Raw genomic sequence first — 18,501 nt, 5'->3', positions numbered from 1 at the left:
GACAACTGCTGTATGCTTGTGTGTGTGCAGGTGCATATATGAGTTCAGATCTTGAGTGCTGGTGCTGGAGGGCTTAAAACAATGCTAAAACCTCATTCTCGAAAGGTAATCAGGCAGTGGACATTTAACAACGCTATTAGAAGTGATCTGAAACAGCCCTGTTTGAATGGCCTTCGGTGTAGAACAGTGTTGTCTAAGCTTTGCTTTTATCTTTATATCCCTTTCTCAGAGACATCAGTAATCTGCCAGACATTAGTATAGCATGTAACGCGGTAATCCCTAAATCCTGCTAATAACCCTTCCACATTATGTATTCCGTGTTTGTTACCGACTGTGTGAAGTCCCTGACTTTGTCTTGGTCAAGAGAGAATTGGTAAAATGTGAAAGGAGAAGTCACTGACAGTTATTGAAGACTGGCTCAGGAAATACCTAAGGCACAAAGTACCAGAGCCTGGGAGAGGGTGTTAGGGGTCAGAGCTGTGCACCCCGGTCTGACACTTCTCCTCAGGTGGCACAGAAGGGACAGGCCAGCAGGCTGCGTGACCCTGTGGTGTGGCTCAGGAGCAGTATTCTCACATCACTTCAGCACTGCAGTTAGCATCGTGGCCTACCTGTCGGCGGAGCTCACCACCTGCAGTGGGTGAGGAGCGCATCCCTTCCCACGGATGTGGCCACCCAAGCTCTGCGCTGCACGTCCAACCTCTGCTTCACCCAGCTGAGCTCTTGCTGGTGACCATGCCACACGCTGAGGAGCTTTTACGGTCCTTTTAAATAGGTGATTCAAAGATAGACCCCCCCCCCCAATCTCTCCTTCTGATAAAATGGCAAGAACTTATAAATTTATTTTGCTATAAAACGTGTTGGACCAAGATGAAGTTTATACTTGCCATTTTATGTGTTACCAGTCTACAAGCATAAAAAGGTTATAGTCTAAAAACATAAAAACTGGTATTCTAGACTAAGGCATAGTATAAAGCACTAATTAATGCTCTTCTCAGTATTCTTGAATATATAGGCTTGTCCCATATATGTCCATTGGAAAACTTGCCTTAACTGAAATAGGGCCAGTATTTAATAAGCTACTGTGATCACCGTCCCCTTCAAAATAAGACCAAGGAATCATGCCCACCCAATTTCTATATCAATTGTATGTATTACATTTAAGCTATAGCTTACTGCATAGAGAGGGACCTGTTCTGCAGTGATGGGTGCTTCATTACATCCTTAGGTAATTTTTTCCTTCCTCATGACTAGCGTGTGCCTTAGTTTCAGCCTTATTTCCAGCCACAGTTTGCTCTTTGTGATGCTTTTCTCTGGTTGAATCAGTGTCAGAAATCTCTACTAGGACATGACTGAGTCAATATCTGAACATACTCTTAAGTAATCTTGTTTAGCTTTTGATACTATGCTTTTTGGGTTTTGAGTCACTTTTTAAAAATCATTTCCAGTTTTTCAGCATCTGTTTGAGTCACGACTGGCAGAACTTTTCAGCTGTAGAATTCAGGGCACATATCTACAATAAAATATGTGCACACAAAGGACGGGAAGTGAGACACCAAGCCCTCTCCACCCCGTTTTTTTTTTTTATTTTGACAGTGCTCCTAAAATGTACTACAGAGAATACACTCTGGTATGTGATTCATAAAACAGTATTTTGGGAGATCTATATAATTTACCTCAGTAAAGAAGTACTCAGAATGATGTCTGTGAAATAATACAATCTTTTATGATGTCATATGAACCCGCTTGTAGGTTTGTAAACATTTGGAGCAAGATGAAGCTTCGACTCGAACATCATCCCAGTTATGTCCATGTTATTACTCAGGAATAGCTGTCAGTGAGGTGATCAGGCTCCCTAATAATTGGTTTAAGTGAAAGGATAATTGCATCAGTGTGGCCTTGCGAACTGAGGACACTATCGTGAATCCTTTTCCGATCAGCAGATCTCCCAGTACTCATATTTTATGTTTTGAACAGTTCCATGTTCTTTTATGGGGTTATGTCTAGATTTGAATGTTTTTATAGGTAAGAGTGTCAGAATCTGCTGCACGTGGTTGTTTACTCATTTGTCTGCACCAGTTCATCCTCCAGAGTTTTTAGGATTGTGAACGTTGTGCTTGAATTGCCCTTCCAGCCTGCAGAAGGGTTCAAATTTCATATTACTGCACAAGCCAAAAAATACATGGCCCAGGACAGTCTGAAGAGCCAAAAAAAGTTATCCAGGAGAGGCTTTTATAAAGTTAGGATCATGGCAAATCAATTTATTGGATGCAGCAATATATTGTGAGATCTTCAAAGCGAGTCCTCCCTATCTGGGGGCGCCCCAGTGGCTGGTTGCCTGCAGTCCTTTGGCAGAGCAATGCACATCTGATAAATGCCTTAAATAAGCATAGGATTGGCCCTGCGGTTATTTTGTTAGATACTACTTGCTTAACAAGCAGAAGTGTAAGTACAGGTAACAGAATTTCAGCATGTTTTTACTCCAGCATGCAACTCTGCTCAGAACTACAGAATACCAGAGAGGATGTATCCTTAAGTACTGTTATGACTAATAATGCTAGGCAAGGCAAATTGTAAATGCTTAATGAAAAAGATTATTTGATGTGGTTGCCTGTTCTAATAGAGACTGGACATGGTGGCTGAGGAGGTCCATCCCAGTCCTACATTTTTAAGAATTAATTGCCTCCCAACAAACCAGCAAAGGGATCAGAGGGAACTCTGTAATGGAATGGAAATAATTGTGTCAAACTATACACATACATATGACCTCCTCTAGGATAACGCTGGGAAAGCTGGATACATGCTTGGATGATGTATAGTTTCACCACACCTCAAAAAAAGGCAGATGTTTGCAGTAATTAAGTAATATGTTGATGATAACTTCCAGCAAAAAAAAAGCACTCTATGGTATTTAAATATTGTAAATGATAAATATAATATGCATTTGGGCTCAATATACATGAAAAATTAAAATACAGTGTTGTACTGCTCACATAAACAGGTCTTGCAAACCATCTGTTAAAAATTAAATGAATCCATAAGCTATTTAGATAAAACTATTTAAACAGAAGAAATGGAAATAAATATATATTTGCTGAATTCACATTAACAGATAAAATATTTTTCTTCCTCTCTATTCCTCTTAATATTTGAGTGCATATTCTTCTGCCCCGAAGTATTACAGCATTACAGATTTTTCTACAGTAGAACAAAGTAAATACTTTATTAAGCTGATTTGTTAATCTCTCTTGAAAATACTTGTTGTGCTTACATTAATATGCATAAAAATATAATAGGTTCAGGTTTTCCAAGGGAAAGCAGCCATTTCATTTTTTTCACTGTTTGTCCAAATCACATTAACTTTTCTGTCTGGTAGATTTTTGTGGCTCTGCAGTTTCTGCTTAATCTCCTAGGGCAGAGGGCAGAGGCAGTACGAGCTGCAGCGTGCCTTCTGGTGAAGCTGTCAGAATTGGTTAAAAAAGAGAAAGACGGCTGAGTAGCGCTTGAACGTTCTGGTATTAATAATCTGGATTACGGGTTTGAACACATCATGTGTTAAAAGAGTAGAGTGAGCAAATAGTTTGTAATAATCCAGATTATTAATGCCAGAAATTCATACATATAGATGTGCTGAAGGACTGCTCGCTCTCTCACTGCACTATTCTAACGTTTGCAGTCTGCATCGCGTGCTCTGTGTGAGTCAAGGGAGTTAATTGAACTTAGCCTGGAAATGATGCCACCTCCTCGTGGTGAATCAAGCCGTGTAGGTGGAGCTCCGTAAGCACCAGTGTGTAGGAGCAGCATCAGGAGCACATCATGTGAGGCAGCCGGCCGCTGCTGGAGGCTCTGCGAGCAGCTGGAACTGCAGGGAACGCCGGCACTGGGACGGATTTGCAGGATTTGGAGCCACCTCCAAGGCCAGGGCTGGCAAAGCCCTTCTGCTGAGCAGCATTGCAGGTGGTTCTGCCAGCAGAGGGTTTTGACCCAAATCGTCGTTTGGCAAGCCACAAACATTGTCATGGACTGGGGAGAAGGTGGGGTGTTCCCAAAAGCCTGTCGGAGGAGGATCTTGCAGCAGCTGTTCTGCTGTGGGTTCCCAGACAGTTTTATTCAGTTGTCTCTTCCACCACACTGTTGGTATATTGTGGGGATAGCACTATTTCCCCACATCAGTGGGGTCTTTGCAGAAAAGAAGACTAAGAAATCACTGGTGTCATGTGAATAAACAACTGCAATAAAATAATGGTGGTAGATAACTATTTGTACTGGGTCTGGTTGGGATGGAGTTGACTTTCCCTGCAGCAGCCCATGCAGTGCTGTGCTCTGCACTTGTAGCTGGAGCAGCGTTGGTATCACACCGGTGTTGTGTCTATTGCTGAGCAGTGCTGGCACAGCACCAGGACTGCCTCCAAACCCCCAGAGCCGGCAGGCTGGGGGTGGGCGAGAGGTGGGGAGGGAACATCAGGGGGCACAGGGCAGCTGACCTAAAGGGACCAAAGGGATGTCCCATGCCATGTGGTGTCACACTCAGCAATAAAAGTTGGGAAAGGGGCAGGAGAGAGGGGGCTCTCGTCATGAAGATGTCTGTCCTCCCAGACAACCACTATGTGTATCGAGGCCCTGCTTCCCAGGATGTGGCTGAATGTCTCTCGTTGAGCCTTTTTCTTTCCTGTCATACCTTCTCCTCCCATACCACTCTCCCTTTGAGGTGGGTTTGAACTTGTCTAAAGCCAGGGGGATGTGGTAGTTTTCCAGGAGTAAGGTGTAACGGCCCCGTAGGCTGAGAAGGCCAGAAGTCCCGTTTCATGGCTCAGTGCTCTGACTGCGCTTGGCTGTGTAGGAGCGGGCAGCACCACCATCTTCTCCAGCAACCGCGTTTTATACGGGGGCGTTGGAGCAGGCCGCTCTGTGAAGGGATGTGTGCGGGCACCTACCTTTGGGAAGGGATTTGGGCTTTGTGACCCTAAGTGGACAGAGACCTGCCTGGTGCCTGGGCTCTCAGGGCTGAGATGGACATCACGCATGCTGAGCATTTCCCACCTGAGGGTTTTAGTGAACCACAGGATGCACACGGGAACATCCAGATAACCTGACTGTGGGTTTGGGCTGGTGGGGCCCAGCTGTAGGACATGGCCGCGTGGTGGGGTACTGGCAGGTACGTTATGGGGTGGGGTGAAAACCCAGCAGGTACTCCCCGTATCTGCTCGTGCACGTTCTCGTGCACTGTGGTAAACGGGAAATAACATCCCCTAAAAAAAGTGAGGTGGTCCAGTTCACATCTGCTAGGGTACACGAGTATGGGTATCAGCAGTTAGTGTGACGTAGCTGTTGCGCTGGAAATGTGTACCGTGCTTGGTTCGTCACCTTCATGTTAAAACCTCTGCAATTTTTAGTGAATCCAGTGGTAGCAGATGCACTATTTTACTACAAGATTTAGCTTAGAAAAAAAATATATTTTGAATACTTATTTTGAATATGAAGCAAAACTGTCCTGTTTTCCTTGATAGAAAGGTAGGGCTCTCTCAGATGACTTTTTAAGCAGCTCTCCCAAGTGAAGTGAATGGGGACTTCTTAAACACCAGTCATTCGGCCCCATGCTCTGAATTTTACCAGGTCTACGTTTTCTTGTTTGGTTATGGCTTTTCAAAACATGCAGTGTCCTTTAAATATATGTGTTCATGTGTTAAAGAATTAATGAGTAATTATTAGTAGGAAAAAAACACCACAATATATATGGATATTTTAAAGAAATATGGAATATAAAATTTTTATATTTTTTGTGTTAAAAATTACTACTTTTACCATAGACATTGCAATTTCAGTTCTGAAACTGCTTTACATGGTGATATGCGTATTTAAGCTAATATTACATGCAAAAGCAATAATCACATATATATATTATGTTTGTTTATTGCAGTATGTATCCCTGTTTTTAACCCTGTATAATAGGGTTTTGTTTGTTGCTTTTTTTCTTTACAGAACAAAAAATATAATAAACGTTAATCAGAAGACTGGTCTTATTTATTCATTGAAATTAGAGCGCTTTTCTTTTTTAATTCTGTTTGCCTTTATTCTCAAGGATCGATCAAACAGTAGCAAGAAGCAGTTGCGGTGTGATACACTGTGGCACACTTTTTGGTAGTCATTTACAAGATGCAGAACTGAGGTCCAGCATCTGGACCTACTACAAAGCAGCAGAGCCGAAGAGTTCAGTAAATGCAGACCAGACCCTCCTCAGCAGCTGCTCAACGCTGACTGAAATGGCAGAGGAAGCAGCTAACTCGGTCAAGAAGTTGGGTGTTTATTATCTTTTTGAGGTTTATGCTCAAAACAGGATGCATTTCGAAGACTCTTGTTTAGGACTGCTAGTCTGAACAAGTGCATCAAATGCTCCTGCTTGATATTTGAGCTACAGCAACCTGTTCCTGTGCAGTTGGACCAAACCTGTGCATTCCAGGTTTGCTTTGTGCTTTTGATCTTTTGTTCCTAGTATTTATTTTAGCTTACTTTCTTCCCAAGTATCAGTGATTATGCATTTTGTCCCCACTCTTGCTCTCATCTCATCATGTCTTTTTGTAAAGATAAATTTAACCTAAAAAAAACTATCTCATGCTCATTCTCAGTTCTTCTGAGCTAATCTATTTACTTTTTCTTCCCCCTCAGAGCATGGAATATTTTCACTCTCAAATCCTACATGCTTTCTCTGTCATTTGTTTAAATAAAGCAGTAGACTCATCTTCTGTCTCCCCTCACTTCCTCTTTTTCCTTCTTTCTTGAGTACTTGTTAACTTCTTTAATATTTCTCTTTCCTTTTCCTTTTTACTTTCCTGAGTTCTGTCTATCCTTCTGGACATGTTAAGCACTTCTCATCTAATTTTTTTGTCTTGAAATAAATTTGTAAATACTTACCAATAATGATGATTAAAAAGATCCTAGAAAACCAGTTTTTAATGATGCGTAGATATGAAGTCCTGGAAATTCAAGCCTAGCCTTCATTTCTCAAAACCAGCCACTGGCACAGCTAAAAAGGACTAATATTGCAACAAAACATTAATTGCAATTGTGCCAACACCAAAAAGCATGCGCACAGTTATGCCCCGCCAGCGTTTGCAATTCCTTTGGTTTATCCGGGCAGCCAGACAGGATAACACATTCCCACACACCTCCGCTGTGATCTGTGGCAAAGACGGATGTACCTGAGGATTTGCAGAGACACCTCTGCATTGTCACGTCCCTGAGGACTGGGTGCCCGGCTCAGGCACTGCTGCATTGCTTCATGGATGCCTCGTGGTAAATAGCAGCAGCAGCTTGCCTCCCGGACACGCGACGTGCTTGGACCCAGCACTCCCAGTATTCCCAGTATCCCTCTATTTCCAGAACCAGGCAGACCCCTTCGGGACGGACCCCCCGCCCTTCCCCGCTGCCTTAGCAGCGACAGGTGCACCGTGATACATGATAAGTTTTTATAGCAGGTCTCCTTTTATTTTTTTGGTCGTAGTGTGATTCAGGCAGCCAAAGCGTAGCATAGCAGGCTCTGCAATCATCAGGCTGAGAAAATGCGCTTCTGAGCAGACCGTGGGCTTGTCTATATTCACAGAAATTGTTCCCTGAGCAACTTAAATACAACTTAAACTGTCAGCATCACACATAATTGAGGAACAGAGATAACTGCTAAACATGACTGAATAAATTGTTTACAGTGCATAGTTTGGATAACGTCAAGAGCAAACAGTTTCACTCTACCCTTGTACCTCATGACCATGTACCCTTTGGATAAACATCGATGACAACCTGTGCATCTGCTAAAACTTGGATACTTTGGCAGATTGTTTTAGAAGACACTTGGCTCCCGGCTGATAAGTTTGCACAACCAATTACTGTACTGTCAGTCAGACACTTGAAAGCCCAAGGCTCACAGAAAGAAAGCCCTTGTTGTGGAAGGAGGAGACAGCCTCCCTGCAGACGTGCCATGGGAAACACGGCCAGACTACGTTGGGATGCATCAGAAAGTGACTGTCAGAGGGGATGGGATAAAGATGCGCCAGAATGCGTATGCTCCTCCTACATATTATATAAGAAGCCCTCCAGAATATTGAAGAGTTGAGAGAGTATTTATCATTCAAAACCCCTTCAATATAAACTTGCCTGTAATAAAATGTAATTCTCAAGGATGCTTTCAGAGAAAACCCAAATCAATAATTTTTCTGTGAAAACGTGTGCAATATTTCAGTCACATGGCACATAATTTCAGCATGTGTAATGGGATTTGTCTCACTGAAATGCGGTAGTTCTGAACTACACATCTAGGCTTCCTCCAGCCACCACACACGGCCAGTGTATTTCACCCCCCTTCAGACGGTTGTCAAACATACACATACAAGATTAATTATTTCCTGAGTGAGCCCCCCTGCATGGTCTGTAGAGGGAATTTTTTCCATGTAAACACCAGGCAGCCCTTCTGTGCTGTGCGGTGATGGAGCACAGGCACAGGTTGCCCACAGAGGCTGTGGGGTTTCCCCCTTGGAGATTCGCAACAGCCACCACATGGTCCTGGGCAAGCAGCTCTGGGTGTCCCTGCTTGAGCGGGGGGGCTGGACCAGATGGCCTCCAGAGGTCCCTGCCCACCTCAGCCCTTCTGTGACTCTGTGATTTAAAAGATTAGTTTAGAGCAGACATCTTCGAGTTTGCAGATGCTGGGGATGCTTCCTGAAACTATAAATGGAAACGTTTCATAGATCTTGCCATTGTCTCAAAATAGCTGTGTCAGCTTGGCACATCTGGGATCCAGAACTACAGCAGCTAGGTATACAAAGCATTTGTTCTCTTTAGTGAAAAAACTTTGCCTAAAAAAGGCTGTGGAATCGGAGGCGCTCATTCAGAAGAGGCAGAGCACTTGCGATCTCAGAAGCTGCTACTCAACGGTCTGCGTAGTAAAAAACCTCGCTGCACTGAGCCGAGGCACAGGAGTGGGAATTTCGTCTCCCACCTCTGCTCCTGGCCTCACGCAGGACCTCTGCCGAGCTGCGCTGCCCTGTGTATAAGCACATTTTGGTCTCCTTACAATGCATAAGAAACAGCCAAGCCCCGAGGTTCACTTACACTGTCGCAGATCACAAAGCAGAGCAATGGAGATAAGGCACAAAAGAGGGTAACTTGCAACCCCCCGTGTGACATTGTCTGCTGTGGGCCATTACTGTGGAAGATAACTAAACCGGAGAAAGTACATAAGCTATCAAGACTTTAACAGCAAAAGAGAGAAACACAACAGAAGGAAAGTCTGCATCACTGAACAGCTGTAATGCCAAAGCTTAGACCTGTCTCTACTAACACAATGCATCAATCCAACACACATCTAAAAATCGATCTGGCTGTGGGAAGTCAACCCCTCATACATGTGGAGCACATAGTTTTTATGTCTGGCCTCTGTCAGGTTAATTTATATTTGCAGACTTTGATGAAGCTGTGATTTATTGACATAGACGGGAGGTTAAAACAACTCTTTATGCCTTCACAGTGGTTTAACAGTTGAACGCTGAAGAGATTTAAAGCACATTCGCCTATGGCACGTGAGACCTTGGCTTGAGAATAAACTTGGAAGAACTCATTCTACTCAAAGAATGTTATCTACATTATCTCTGTAACCGTACAGACACTCATATAGAGATCTGTATGTAACTATACACATACCCATATAGAGTTCCACTACATAGATATCCCTGAACAGACACTGTTCATCACTGTTACCCCCCCAAAACCCTGTCGGGAAGTGAGAGAAGCCTGAAGTCTCTATAAAAGGCACAACCAGCGCAGCAAGCTGTGCTTCTCCAACGCGTATCACCCAGTAACGTGACAGAAAATGCTTACACGTCGGTCTAGCTTTGTAGGGCAGCTCTCTGACAGGCTGCTCGGCCACGTTCCAGCCAGCGTAGCTGAGTAGCATCGGTCTCCAACACGCGCTCGATGCTATCTCTTGTGACCGTTCCTGTGGCCACGCTCTCCCGAGCTGCTCTTCCTGTCCTTTTTCCAGCTCACTTTCTCTGCATATCTCAGGAAACAGCGAATACGTATCGCTAAGAATGGCCAGTCACAAGGAAGCGTGGTCCCAAAGACAGTCCTTTGTAACAAACTCGTATTTTGGAAAACCAGGTCTTACACCGGGCAGCAGGCTTCATAAAAACCCTGTTAACGTGGCACACCTCAGTGGAAAGATCCAGGTGCGTTGTCCCAGATGAAATAGTTACAAGCACGGCACAGGCAGAGTGTACCGGGCCTCGTGTTGGTGTGTGTGTGTGTAGACAGTAACTTTGCCGCTTGCTCATCGGAAGACAGTGAAGACCCTCATCTTGGTCACTTCGTCAGATCCCCGTGGGGACGGGCTGGGATGCCCATGGCCAGCACCCTGAAAACGAAGACCTCGCCCCGCCACAGCGGCGGTGCAGGAGGACGGACACGCCGTCTGTCTGTCTGTCTGTCCGTCGACAGAGCGCGCCGTGCCCTGCCCTGGTGCCTGCGGCACGCCTCGGTGCCTGGGACACCCGCCGGCGACACGGCGGCCGCGGCAGGTGCCAAGCTCGCCCCGGGCTCGCCATGTAGGGGAATCGCCGCCGGCCGCGCGTGTCGGGGGGAACCGGGCGCTGCTAATTTTAACCGCCCCACAGCCAGGCGCGCCGCCGGAGCCGCGGGCCGGCCCCACAGCCAGCGGCGGCACCTCGCCGCCTTCCTCCCTGCCGCTGCGGGCGGCGGAGCCGGGCGCCGCTCGCTGCCGCCGCGTCCCTCAGCGCCCCCCGCGGCGGGACCCCGGGGCCGGAGCCGGGAGCCCCTCAGCGGGGGGACCCCGCAGCCCCCCGGGGCCGCCGGGAGGCGCCTGCGCGCTGCGGCCGCTCGGTGCCGGCCCCGCGCCTGGCGCCGCCCGCAGCCCGCCGGCGGCCGCTGCCTATTTTAGTCACAGCGCCGGGACGGGGCCGCCGCGGGGCCGGGGGACGGGACGGGACCGGCCGGGACGGCGCCTGCCGCCGGGGGCTGCGGGGAGCGACCCCGCTCCGTCCGTCCCGTCTGGCCCGTCCCGAACCGTCCCGAAGCGGCGGGGAGACTTTGCCGAGGGCGCCCGGCAGGGGGCCCGGGGACAGGTAAGGGGCCGGGCACCGGGCACCGGGCACCGGGATCGGGTCCGGGGTCGGGTTCGGGAGAGGCTCCTCGCCCGCCTGCCCTGGGCACAGCGTGTCCCCCCGCGGGTCGGGTCGCTCGGTGGCTTGTTAGTACTGAAATTGACTTAACCCGCCCCTCCCGTAGTGCTTATAAATGAAAAACAAAACAAATATATTTTATATATATATATTTTTAATATATATTATTATTCTTCCATCACAGTCCGGTCAGTCCGTGCAGCCCCATTTGGGGCTCACTGAGCGCTGCCGAGCTTTGCTGGTGTGGTGGCATGTGCGCTGGGGCCACCGTCCTGGAGATGTCCCTTTTTGGGGCGAAAGGGACGGGTTGCTTGATTTATTATTATTATTATTATTATTATTATTATTATTAATGCTGGTTTGGATGCTGTGGGTTGAAGCAAAGCTTCGTAGGCACGGGTATAGAAAGCAGGGCTGCAGGGCGACAGCTGCGGTTGCACCCCTCGGCGGGGTCTTTGTGCGCGTCCCTGTGCGGTGCAGTCAGAACAGGGTGAGAGCAAACGCAGCCAACGCGTTTCCAGCTCCATCGTACGTCCCCGATGTTACTGCCCGGAGCCCACGTAAGAGTGGTTGTCACCGGACGGATATTTTTGTTGACTAAGCGGGACGAAAAGACCGCTAAATTTTGTGTAGAGTGAGGCTAACACATTTTTGTCATCGCTGACACATTTAATAGAAATGAACTCGCCCCAAAGAGCGTATTGAAATACATCTTTTCCTATACTACTTTCCCGTTCACTCCTACTTCATTATAAAAAGGAAAGTGGTAACTTAAACTGTAATTAACTTAATTGTGCTAGCAGTAATAGTTGTCTTCAGCTCACGAAGGCAAAGAAATCGTTATTGATTGTTGAGACTCTATGCAGTTTTGTGCTATGAGACCATAGAAAAGTAGTTAAAGAGCTGCAGGTATAAAAAAATTGTTGAGCTTGGCTATTTCTTTAGACTCACAAAGTCCATCTACGTAAATGAGCTTGCAATGACTGCAAACGTGTCCAAACATACTTGCAGAAAGCTCTAAGAAGCTGACTTGAATAATGCTGAGCAGTAAAGCTGTGGGATACAAATATTCTCAAGAAAGTGAGTGACGATGAGAGCTGGATGCTCTATGCTGTCCCATGTCAGCTTGGCAAGCCTGCTCTCGTAGTGCAACACAATGCTTAAAACTTTTCTGTTAGGTTTACAATTTGTGAATGTTGTGCACGTATCCATAAAGCCCCCCTTTTTCAAAGGCATCTGTGTCTGATGGTCTGGGGACTAAATACTTTTGAGAATGGCTTTCAAAAGTTTGGTCTCGTATAAAGATGTCCTGAGTACAGGAAAATCCTAGAGTAAACTCAATTCAGGTGTTCATTTATGTTCTGAGAATTTGGATTTTTAGACCTAAAAGCACAATGTCTTACACACCTTACCTGTCTATTAAGTACATACACACAAGAAGTTAATCGGCTTTCTTGCTAACTGTACTAGCTTCTGTGGATTTAATACTACGCTGTCACTGCATGTTTTCAATATTCCTCTTTTTTTTTTTTTTTGGACAACCAGATTGCTTGAGTCTTCAGTCAGCTGAATTTTCAAACTCTTACTTTAGTAAATCAAAATCCATGTGAAGGAAAATTTACAAGGTATTTAAAATATTCTTTTAATTATTTGTTGTATGGTACATCAAGCTTACGTTTCACTTGATGCTATTTCCACTATTCTTCCAAATGATTTGACTGTGTTTGTATTCTTAACTTCAATATTAATACATACGCCACTTTAAAATCTTACGCTGTATTCTTAGCAGAAATAATGCTACATGAAAGTTTTAAAGGTGTGATTCTGTATTTCCAATGTGAAGTTTTGGTACTCTGAGGTTCATCTGTTGAACAGCAGATTTTTTGCTAATAATTCAATATTACCTGACAACAGTAGAAGTTAAGGCTAAAGAATTGGATCTAAAAGCTACTTCTTCTGGATATTTGACTTCCTGGTGTTATCTGTGGATAGCATTTTAGGGTGTAGCTGTGCGTGCCTGATTTTTGTTGATTCTCAAACAAGCTCACTAATTGAAATTCCTCCGTAAGAGCCAGTGTCACAGTCTGTCCTCGTGTCGTCCTGCAGATAGAATAAGTCTATTTCTGCCAGCTTTAAAATACCATCTCGAAGTTCTGCAGCTTTCCGACATTCTCCAGTGTGGCAGGGGTGCTGCGATGTTGCTGAGTAGTAAGTTAACATCAAATGTAATCATATGAAGACTTCAAGGTGTTAAAGCTTATAAAAATGGATTTGTGCAGATTTAGTGTCCAAGGTTATAATTTATGCATCTAAGCAGGTGGCACAGATTTTGGAAAGTACCAACCATCCTGTTGTTGCAACTACGGATGCTACATTGTCAAAGCTGTTAAATGATAGGTCAATATGTGTTGGAGAAACGCCTTCCCTTATGCCAATTCTTGGCCAGCAGGATCAGCACCCGTGGCTTATGGGGAGTATGGGGTTGGCTGGGCTGGGAGAAGAGTGATTGCCACGTGCCGTACAGTTGGCAGGCCTGGCTGGGTTTCCAGTCTTCGAATGTGTGACGCTTTACAGCCAAGTCTTAGAAGAGTAAGGTATCCTCTGTTCTCGTGCACGCACTAGAAAATTTGGCTGGGAAAAAAGCAAGCATCTGGAAAGCTTTGTGGATTCGTAATCAGATGCAGCTGAAATTCCTCGCTGCAGCCCATTTTGATCTTGAGTCAAGTCGATGGAGTTGTGGCTAGTTCTGCGTATATGTATGTGAATTTGGTTGTCTTTACCCATTCTGTTACCAAATGAGGGCGTATTAGGGGGCACGTTCACTGACAGATTACTGGGCAGCTGGAAGACTGAGTATACGTGGAAGCTCAACTGCTAGCTTTCTGCAGAAGAAGTGGCGATCCTGCTGTAGGGAGGTTATGTTGTTTTGAAAATGGGGGCGACGGGAGCACAGCCATGAGACGTGTATAGGATGAGCACAAACGTCGTAGCCCAGAGGCAGCAGCTACCTTCTGCTTATCAGCACGTGAAAATTGCAGTCGTGCGCGCTCGCACTGGTTGCGTGAACGGTTTGGGTACGACAGCGGAGCAGCTCTCGTTGCTAAACTTCATGTGCAGGAGCTGAAGAGGAGTAGGAGCACGTGTGGATGGTGCGTGTTTAATAACCGGACTGCGAATTTGCTCGGGCATCCAGGGTATGGGTAGCAATTTGGTGTAAAATTTGTTTATGCCTTTGCGAATGACTAATGTAGGAATCAAAGGAGGAAAATGAGCTCTTAAGAAAGGAAATAAGAGAAATAAGGTTTTTTGGTTAAAAATTAGATTATTTTTCTTTGAAAACCATTTTGTTCCAGGGACCGTGTACACTATGTCCTTGCTAGTGTTTGATCCTGCAAAATGTCTCTGCGTACTCTGAAGCGTGCCTTATCTGTGACAGGCTCTGGGCTTCTGAGAGGAGTTGCAAGAAGGTTGAGTTTTCCTCCCTGATTTCTTTCTTCCCACTGCTTTCAAAAGGGATTTAAAGGACTGTTTAATTTCAGAAATTGTCCAGCTTGCATCAGCCCTGTACACAAGTCGGCTGGGGGGAAATAATAAAAGGAGTGGATGGAGCTAAGGCAGCACAACCACTCTCAAGTGTCAGAAAGATGCCGAGTGTGTTCCAGTCGGCAGGAAGCGTGGGCTGCATTAACCGTGTCCTGGAAGCCTGCTCAACAGCTGAGTTACGTGGCAGTTCGCAAGCACACGAGGTGGGGACAGGCACCGTCTCTCAGAATTTATTTGAATGCAAATCCCACCATGTTAGATATTACGGAGTCTGTTTGCTCAGTGATACAGGCATGTGTTTCGTTAGTGAGAATCAAACACAGCTCCGTATCATCTCTCCCGCTGCAGCAGCAGGGGATCACACGTACTTTGCTGGAAGCAGGGTTTCCTCTTGCTTCCAGCAGCCTGTCTAGAGGTGGTGGTATTATTCCAGCTGGAAACTGGTCTGTGTTCAGAAGACCGCCTGGACTACTTGTAACACCGAGTTCCTTACGGGGACTGGCTTCTAAGATATTAAAGGTAGTGTCTTGAATCCTTCCGCTTTCTCTTTGCAGTTTAATAGGGCGTTTTTTGCTTTGTTTGGGGAAGATGTTTGCCCGCAGAAATCTTATTTTAATTGGTGCAAAAAGAAAATACGCTGTATTTATCCTTGCTATTAAAACAAAGCCTGTGTATTTTCAGATTGGGAATCAGAGTTTTTTAACTGTCTCATTTTCTCCAGGATTTCCACAAACAATCAGAGGTCTTGCAAGCTTGCTTACGCTAGGTAGACCAAGTGCTTTCCCTGAAAGACTCGCAACTTTGTCGAAACTTAGCACTCTGGCTGTCTCCGCTTCTGACTTGGTAGCATCTGATCAACTGGGAGGAGAAACAATAATATTTATTTACCGTTCTCAAAAGAGATTTGCTGGGTGGTGGTGGTTTTTTGCTTGTTTCCTTTTTGCTTTTGTGGCTGTTTTTTTTTAATCAACCAGACAGCATTGTTCCTCCTTGAGGACCTTCCACTCCTTATTTAGAAGAACAGCTTTGTGTGTCCTAAAGGAGGCTTACGCTACAAAAGCCTTTTTTTTTTTTTTACTTTCAGTTCTTACGTAGATTGTTAAATTCTCTTAATTATTTACTTTGCCTAAGACCAAGGGCTCATTCAATAAGTGGGTAACCAAAATATGGTTGCTATTTGTGTAGAACTAGGAGGAATACTCTGGATGTTTTACTGAGCAATCAAAGTTATAGTAGCTAGCGTTCAAACATTGTTGTTTGCTGTTTGCATACAGTCCAAATTTTGAAATACAGAATTCTTCAAGCCTAACATGTAGGCGAAAAAGAGATAGTAAAGTATTACTGAACGAGGTCTAGCTTGTCCTCTTAAAACATTTGAAATTTTTTGCCTGAATGATAATGAAAAATATGTCCTAGAAAGAAAGAAAAAAAACCTTAAAATCCATGCCTGTGTCTAATGCATTTTGGTTTAACTCGTGGTCTTTTTTTTCTTCTCTCTGTCTCTTTGCAGGGGTCTTCAAGATGAACACTACAGCAATTAGCCCACTCACTGTTACTCCACTAGGTTTTATTCCAGACCTAAAAAACGCCACCCTTGTGCCTTTCAATGAGACTGCATGTGAAAACTGGAAAGAGATTCATCATCTTGTTTTCCATGTGGCAAATATTTGTTTTGCGGTTGGACTAGTTATTCCAACTACTCTGAATTTTCATATGATTTTTCTGCGAGGCCTGCTCACCATAGGTAGGTGACTTGTTCGGGAGATTTGCAACCTGCCTGTGGCAGAAACAGTGAACATGACAGGGGGATCTCTGGGTCTCTTCAGATCACAGGGAAATTCCAGCACGTATTCACGGTCACTGTGCTTTGCTGAAGGCATTTTTGGTGTAAGTGGGGGTCCATTCTGACCCAGGCAGACGTTTTCTAATAAGGTTATGTGTTAGGCTCTTAAAATCTCCGAGAGATGCAATTTAAAACTTCAAAACTATGTAGATGTTGATTTAAAAACAAGTGGACCCCATTCACATTAAACCTCACTGGCTGCTTAAAATTCATTGAATTCCAAATCATAGTTAAGTCCTTGGATCCTTAAAAACTTAATTTTAGGTTTAGGGTAAATACTGGGACCATGCATTGGCTGGTACACTGGCTTAGTACCTCTGTAATAGGTACGGTTTTCCTTGAAAAGCCTAATTTAGGCACACGTGTTCTTTAAATGGGGGTTCAAATACGTGGCATTTGCTGTTGTTGCACTACTGTTATTTTCATTACCAATTTAGAAATGCGAGCTGTCAATATAGGATGAAGTCAGTTCTCTTGAAGTCAGTCTTCTTTCCTCCACCACTGTAGGCATCTTACAGTACCAAAATTTGGCTTCGAAGGAAAAACTGAGTTTGGCATGCTTGAGACTAAACAATTACACTGTAAGAAAGATAAACCCAGGTGTTTCACAACACAGGGCATGCTTAAGTATTTTCTAAATGAGAATGTTTCTTTGTATAATAGCAGGGATCAATTTTATGATAAAACTTCGATGGTCGAGTTTACCCTTTCATTTTGCCTTTTTTATAGCTATTATAGGATAATTTATCAAAACAGACTGCAGTAATGACCAAGGGTCTCAGTATTGTAAAACCTTTTGTCTGTGTAGCTCTCACTTTAAAAACAATGGGACTACTGCACAATCTGAGCATGCCACTTTGGACTGTAGGTCTTCTTGCGTTTTGAGCAAATAGGGAATCAGAATTCGTCAAACTGAAGTGGAATCTGGAAGCAAATTTACTCTGTGGGCAGCAGAAGGTCTGGTTCTTAACAAATCTCTGTCTTTTGCTTTGATGACCACACAGTGTTTACTCCTCTTCAGTACCTCCACGTCTAGTGTCCTCCTATTCATCTTAGTCTAATTTAGCAGCAGATCAAGAGTGATCATATGTTGATTTTTCTGATCCATATGTAAGTGCTGCCTCGCCTGTCAGACACAGACAGAATATTGAGTTCATATTCAGCATTGTCTTCAGGGAGAAAAGAGGAAAGGGAAAACCTATCTGTGACATCTACAGCCACTTTTATCAGACGTGGCTGAATTTGGCCAGTTGGCTCACATTTATCTGAGAGGGACTCACTGATGCATAACCTATCATCTGATAAGTACTGTCTTTGTAGGCTAAAAATAGTATCCCTAATCATACAGCATAATTTATCTTGTAAAGCAGTTGTCACTATTCAAAGTAAAGTAACTAAAAAGAGGAAGCATTTGAAATTTTCTCTTTGAAGAGAATTCTGGTTCCTGCTGTGAAGTTGTCAAAATGCAGTCGTGACACGCTGCCTTTAAATTTTCCAAAATATCCATGTGTAACTTCAGGAGGTTTTTGTGCAACTACTGCTCACTAGTTAGATATGATTGTCACTGATATGGACAATGAGTATTTGTTTCTATGCTGCTGTTTGTCTAATTGACGCGATACAAGTAATCAAGTTTTGTGAGCTACCATTTCTACAGCATTTTAGTAACAGACCATCATGGGCTGCACCTTCCTGCTTTCCACAGTCCTGACCTGAATTCTTGTTGCTCCAGTATAGTAGTCCTGTGCAACAGGACTGCAGTCGGCTGTCAGCCTGTTCCCAGTGCCTGTTGGTAGCATTGCAGTGATTAGCTTCTGCTACCTTTGCATGCATTGATCCACAGAGTCTAAGTGTAATAAAGCTTGAAGAATATATTTCTTCTGAGTGTAGTTGCACACAGTGGACAAAATCTTGATGGCTTTGTAAGAATGT

The 18,501-nt window shown here is 44.6% G+C and overlaps 1 protein-coding gene across 6 annotated transcripts in view; it reads left to right on the top strand.

Moving 5' to 3' along the window:
- Positions 1 to 10,685: 10,685 nt before the first annotated feature.
- The window catches only part of POPDC1 (popeye domain cAMP effector 1), a 30,337-nt gene continuing 22,521 nt past the window's right edge, over positions 10,686 to 18,501 (top strand). For 2 of the 6 annotated variants that reach the window (XM_083831374.1, XM_083831375.1), the window contains exons 1-2: positions 10,882 to 11,126; positions 16,237 to 16,470. In XM_083831374.1, coding sequence (XP_083687500.1) covers positions 16,248 to 16,470 — 223 coding nt within the window. In that variant the 5' untranslated portion in view covers positions 10,882 to 11,126; positions 16,237 to 16,247. Of the gene's footprint in view, positions 10,740 to 10,879; positions 11,127 to 12,728; positions 12,809 to 14,882; positions 15,246 to 16,236; positions 16,471 to 18,501 lie in introns of those variants that run through there. The other 4 variants (XM_083831371.1, XM_083831370.1, XM_083831372.1 and 1 more) reach the window with 4 other exon arrangements.

The sequence above is a fragment of the Anser anser genome (genome assembly GCF_964211835.1).
Source record: "Anser anser genome assembly, chromosome: 3".
Lineage (NCBI taxonomy): Eukaryota > Metazoa > Chordata > Aves > Anseriformes > Anatidae > Anser > Anser anser.
This window is presented reverse-complemented; position numbering and strand designations above follow the sequence as displayed.